The 6,777-nt window shown below is 33.5% G+C and overlaps 1 protein-coding gene across 1 annotated transcript; it reads right to left on the bottom strand.

Annotated features, from left to right (window-relative positions):
* Positions 1 to 224: 224 nt before the first annotated feature.
* On the bottom strand, positions 225 to 2,006 carry LOC131028350 (uncharacterized). Its single transcript, XM_057958618.2, has one exon. It carries the CDS (start codon positions 1,978 to 1,980, stop codon positions 388 to 390), a length of 1,593 nt encoding a protein of 530 aa, XP_057814601.2. The 5' UTR covers positions 1,981 to 2,006; the 3' UTR covers positions 225 to 387.
* Between the last annotated feature and the right edge of the window lie 4,771 nt (positions 2,007 to 6,777).

The raw sequence follows: 6,777 nt of genomic DNA, 5'->3' as shown, positions 1-6,777 counted from the left end.
TATTTTCTGATTTATTATAAACCATAAATGAACATTTTTCTATGATATATTAACTATAAAATATATAAATTTCATTGACCATAACACAGATTATTTAAGATTGAATATTTAATATGATCATAATATTTTAATAAAAGAAAAACCACTCACAAACGAGATCAAAAGAAGTCACGTGAAACATTACTTAAATTTAAAAAAAACAAAATTACACACAATAATTAAAAATGGGAAACCTCAATCTAATCAGAACAGTCAGGATAAATTTTCCTTTTACTGTAAGGCAAACAGTATTCTGGACAATAGCCGCCTCCTAAAAGGGCATACACAAACATAGGAATATAAAAATAGCCACAATCAATGGTTTATTCAATCTATTGAGAACACGCATTAATTGTTGCCCTTCCGACTGCTCCAGAGACTTACGAGGGTTTCCGCAAAAACAATAACCGCTATAATGACGGCCAAGACTAGCCAAGGTTTCGACAAGTATTCTTCCCATATTTCAGCGAACCAGACAACCCATTGTTGGCCGATGTACCCATTCAGCTCCCTTGTAATCTCATCAAATTGGTTGCATTTCGGTATCCATCTTGAACTGTTCATATCGATCCACATCCTGGCCACCTCTTTGCTGTCACCCAGATTGTTCTGAATGATTTTCTCCTCTCTCAAAACATCTGCATCTTTTTCTGTTTCCACTAACTGGGACATAAACAGGACGAATCGAGTGAGTACTTTTTGATCTTCGTCGCTACTCATCTCTAAAAGCTCACTGCTTCCACTTTTATAGCAAGCCTCATATGCCAATAAATTTCTGAAAATTGTTTCTGTCCACACTCCAACATCAATTTCCGGAAGAAGCAGAGTGCCAGTCTGCTTGTCGAAAGAGATATCATGGATCCCGCCATGATCCATTACTTTGAACGCCACTCCAGCTTTTTTAAGTTTCTCTGCTCCGTATGGGAGATACCTTTCATCGCTTATCTCAGGAGTTTCCTTTTTCCTAAGACATGGACTAAGAAGACAATATAAAAACTTTAGCACAGGGGATCTGAAATCACAATCGGAAGCAGAGGAGTCAGAAATTGGTGATGCCTGCTTCAACTGTTTCTTATAGGAAAGCCAAGAATCTTTAGAGACAAGCGTAAGGCGTAAGCAATCTAAGAGATGTTTGCATCCTATCAAATTGAGAGTGCTCTTACAAGGCCATGGAGATTGGGAATTTATAGGGGAAATATGGCAACACAAATGGCGGAGCAAATCCTCCAACAGGGGCCTTTTCCCTGTTACCTCCATTGCTTTTTCAAGAACCACCATAGGCAGTTGGTTCTCCACTTTCATGACATCCATTAAAATGGTGAAGAGCACTGGATTGTTACTGCGTTCATAGAAAACAGGATTACTGGAACTTACCTGAGCAGAGGCGTCATCCCATCCACTGTAAACTGGCGGAATGGTGCTGCTGAGACCGCTACCATCCTCTAGTCTATTGAAACCCATAACAAAAGTGTTGAGAAATTCCAGCAGAAACGCCACGTCTACAAAGCACATCTGAGCAAATTTCTTTGTCGGGATATGAGATAAATCTCTGTCATATTTATCAGTTACTTTCTTCCGATCACATACCTCCACCATAGCTTGAAGCTTTCCTTTGTGATGTTGATCATCGGTAAGCTTCCAAAATCTTCTTGTGGCTAACAGCTTGTCTGATGCCATTCCATCAAGCTGCTTCCGCCGCTCCTTTCCTTTCTCCGTGAGTGACTCCTCGATCTTCTTGCCATGATATTGGGGAGAGTAATTATGATAAGGGCCAAGTGACACCATGGTGGAATGGTAGAACTTGGTGCTTTCGCCTACAATGGCGATCGGTACTGTAAGGATGCATGCCTCTTTCCTATCTCTCGCTTCCTCTGCCCTTTTCGCCTTGGTAACTATCTCCACTACGAAATCATTGAAACTGCTTGCCAAACCCAACGTCATTTTTCCTGTAAAGAGAAAAATCAGGTGTAAACTAAAACGAGTTGTTTGATAACTTTGGCCTGCCACTTAAACATATATGTATTGTTTCTTTATTCACAAGATCGGCATATTTTTAATCGTCACTTTGACAAACTAAAAACGAGATAGGCATGTGTTCGTGTCAATTTTACAGCTCTTGAATTACGAATATTTGAATGTACGTTTAATACGTCTACAATACCAAATGTGGCTGAGAACCGGTGTCACTTGCTCCAGAGTACGAAGCTAAACAAGACGTATGTATCTTGGTAATGTGACTGTAAATAGCTTCGTGTTGTGCTGTTGCTTTCCCTCTTCCGTGAAAGATCATGAAAATTCCTTTCTAAAGAAAAAAAGATGAAGGATCTCGTACGCCTATTATCTTTTTTTGTTCTCTAAGAAAGCATAAGCAGTTTGGAAGAATAATGTAGACAACAATTGTGTTTTCTCCCAAAGAAATTAGTCATGGAAATCGTGCCTTTGAATCCTGATAAATTTAGTCCACATAGCTTGAAAAGCGTAGTAATCGAGCGAGTGAACTAATTCCTTAGAAAACTTATCAAAGGTAAGTTTGATGGATTTGAAGGTGTCGTTTTCTCCTAGAGTATCTAAGGTGTTCGCCACACAATGTAAAGAAGACAGAACCTCCCCTCTTTATTTCTTAAGAAGCAACTCATATCTAAAGCAGATTATTAAACTTGAAAAAAAAATATTCGACTAAAATAAGATGCTGAGCTTATTTTGATCTCTCTTTTTATTACACATCTTCTAATTTATTATAATACGATATATGGTTTGAACCTTTTTCATATAGGATATTTTTCAATTTAATTGTGAAGGATAAGTTTTAAAGAAGTTAATTTATTAAAATATAGTATATATAAATATGATAGTGCATATGCAGTAAGAAATGTGTCTTATGGTTCAATTCATTGTGAGTGAAGCAATACAACTAATATCAATGAAATTAGGGATGATGATTTTGAGGAAATATCTGCAAGGCATTTGAAAGCTAAATAGAATAGTGAGATTGAGTTCATTGCCATTCATACTTCATCATAAAAAAAGAGTCTTTACCCTATGTCTTCTTGAGTCCTCTATCTAAATCATAAATGACCCTACAATTTGTAGAGGATTCTAAGAAACATAAAAATAGTCATTTTCCATTGCATTGTCCACTAGATTATTTCAAATGAGTTGAGATAAATAATCCTAAATGAATTAGATCTACTACAAACATCCATGGATTATTTGGATTGTGCTTAGATAAATTTAGATTTGAATCTTTGTAGAGCAACAATTATCTCATCTGTTACAATTTTTTCTTGAGAAAAGGTAAGAAAAGTGTTGCAATTTTTAAAACTTCAATGACCTAGTTATAATCATACATAAAGAAAATATAATGCTTAAGAACCATCACACAATGTATTTGTTTTAGAACAATTTGATTACCTAGCTTGAGGAATGTCTATTTAGGTAGATAATAGTTATGACAAAAGGACATTATTTTTATTTAGGTTTTATCCTTAATTAAATACAAATATTAATTGATACCTATATTTCACACATGCAATAATTCATAGGGAGAATCCATTCTTAATCTAGATTTTTACTCAACAATGATCATGTTCACATATTTAACATAATTCATATCTAAGATGGAGCTTTTCAAAAATTATATTTTTCTTTGTTCATAATATCATTCAATTGTATATTCTTATTATTTGAAAGATTAACTGACAAACATTAAAAAGAGAGTTTTAGGCAACTTGATGAGTGGGAGCGGGTGTGGGAGAAGGGTTTTTGGAGGAGGTGCAGAAGCTAAGGAGGAAGGGGATTGAGAGAAAGATGATGATTCAATAGTCCTCTATTGTGTGGGGATCTCCTTTGCCCCCTTGTTTGTTATGTTTGTTGTGGCTCTCTGTTGTGAGAAAGATAGGTGGGTCAATGTTTCACCCCCTTTGCTGGAAAAGCATAGCGATTGGAGTGAATCAAATAAATGGATACAAACATTTAATGGTAAAAATTCGACGGATTTTGAAAGCATATAATTCACTACGAATAAGAGTAAGGATATATTTAGAAAACCATAAAAATAGGTTTTAAAAGAATATATATCTCCAAACGGAATCAATCAATAAGAATCTTTTTTAAAAATGGACCATGCGCTTTATCAATCCTCTTTTTCCCTCAAGCGAAGTATTATAAGGCCTTGGAGCCAAATAATACAAGTTTAGTTTTACAAATTTAAAAGAGAGCAAAAATAGATTATAAGTAAAGAGAAAGATGTAGGTTATCTTTGATATTATGGTAGTTGATGAAAATAAATAAATAAATTGCCACCAAATCGAGATGGTGCTACAGAAGCTTCGGTAACATTTGGACAATGGAGGAGTGCTCTACATAGGGGAAGGTGTTGAAAAGAAAAAGAGAAACATCTTGAAAAGTATGCTGCTAGTTTGCTCATTATCTTCTTTTATTTCCTAGCCACTCATAATCAGATTCGAACAAGAATGCATAAATCGCGTGGGTTTCTGCTTTAGCGCTTTACTATTTCTTAAGGAGGAAGATATGCCTAAATTCTTTATGTCTTAAAGTAGGAGTGCATTTTGTTTTTTAAATTAGAAAGAGAGTACAAATTTAAGAAAAGGTTGTAGTTTAATAAAGACATTGTTATATCAGAATAAAAAAATATTTTATTTGTAACAATAATAATAATATTGTGTTCATATAAGTTTTCTAGATTTAAATATATTTAGTTCAATTACTGCATTTTGAAATAAATTTTGTTTTAACATTGAAAATTAAGAATTTTAGTAAAAGCAAGATGTTGAATCCAAAAACATAATTTTGATTAATACATGAATCTTATAAATTATAAGGTATATGATTCAAACATTTATAATTCATGATTAAGTTAAATTACTAAGCAATGTCATCTTGTTTGGAAGAAGAGAATTAATTGTTGTAGAATTTATTATTTAGGCCTTTGGACTTTTGCATTATAAAATAAATCTTATGGAGGGATACAATGTATGGTCTTTCCTCACACTATATGGTAATCCTTGAAACTAAAAACACTTTCTTTCTCTTTCCTCTAGGTGCTTGCCCAAGGATTTCATCACACTATGAAAAAAAGTAAATAATATATTTTAGTAGGGTATATAAAGGTAGGAAAGTGAAAATTATACGTCAAAGGAATCATCACAATGTTTCTTTATATGTATAATCATTTACAAAAAAAAATATATGAGCATTGGCATGAGATCACTACAAAATCTAATGAGTACAACAATGAGACTAATACTAACTCCTTTTGATCAACGACACTATAAATCTCATATGGAAGATCAATAGCCACAACTTAGATATTCACTTCATTAGAAACCACCTCCACACTGGAAGCCAACTATGAAATATGAATAGTTAGAACTTAGAATTCCATATTAGATGTCCCTTTATGTATTGAACTTGGGTCTCCATAATGAAAACTCAATGTTCCAACCAATTATCCTAAACCCCTTGGATGAATCATCATCGTGCTTGGCACAAACTTGATATAGATTTTTTTAAGGAGTTAATTGGAAGAGAAATTTACATGCTCTTATTTTGCATGCTAGACTAAGATTAAGACTACTGACTTACTCAAATAAAATATTTGTAGGCTAGATATTCTCCACTCTCATATGATTTGAATTTTCATGTGTGGTAATAATTATAAGTTGCACAACATAGACCTTGTTCATTAAACCTATACAATGTATATTATTAGGCTTGCAATCATGTACACTCACTTGAATAATTCCTAGGATATGCATATGATGGTTGTATTTTCATGTGAGAAACCTATAATTTTCTTAACCAAAACATTATTTTTTTCTCAAAAACTAATATTCCTCTTTTGTTTGTTGTAAAACTCTTTCTAAGGCTCAAAGAATAGCCATTTTCTATCAATAAAATTAAAATTGAAAAATTAAGAAAATATTAAAAATTTCCTCTATCTACATCACAACCTCCACTAGTTATACAAAGGGTTACTACATCAAAATTGATCATTTAATTTAACATTCAACAAATTCAAATCACAAAACAAATATTAAATGTTTAAATCCACATCCAAATATCTAAACAATAAACCAAATCTAGAAACCTCATCCAAAAGCCCATCTTCACCTTATCCTAATTAATAATAGTAAATCTCAATTCAAATAACACCCAAAATTTCTTGACCAATAATAATACAACCATATTCAACCCTATAGCATTGTAAATTGTCATCAGGCTAATTCACACCTCATGTTTGTTCCCCTACTTTAGCTAATCCTACTCTCATCGCCTATCTAGGTTTGTTTTGTGCTTAGTCTCCACTTTTGATACCATGAACATCCATTGATGGATTCCTTGGTGAGGTACCCTTTCCCTGAGTTTTATTTTGGTCCCTTTCTAAAAAGGACCACGGTGCCCAGTGCCATGGTCCCTCTCGATGGGCATCAAATTTGAATTGGGGTAGGAGTCATATCTCTCTAACAAGAATTTATCTTCATGGATGCATGACTATTGGAGGATGACGTAATTGGTAATTTACCTAGATACCCCTATATAAGGACATTTTATCAACCTAATTTCATCTAAACATTCTATGATACTAAGCAATCAATTCCTAAAATCTTTCATCCGTGAAGAATTCATTATCAAGCATTTTTCAGTGATCTTGAAGGTTGCATATTCATTATTCAATCACTATGGAGAAAAAATACATCATTCATATGCAAGCATGTG

The sequence above is a fragment of the Cryptomeria japonica genome, chromosome 7 (genome assembly GCF_030272615.1).
Source record: "Cryptomeria japonica chromosome 7, Sugi_1.0, whole genome shotgun sequence".
Lineage (NCBI taxonomy): Eukaryota > Viridiplantae > Streptophyta > Pinopsida > Cupressales > Cupressaceae > Cryptomeria > Cryptomeria japonica.
Note: the sequence above shows the minus strand (reverse complement) of the source record. Positions and strands in the feature narration are given on the sequence as shown.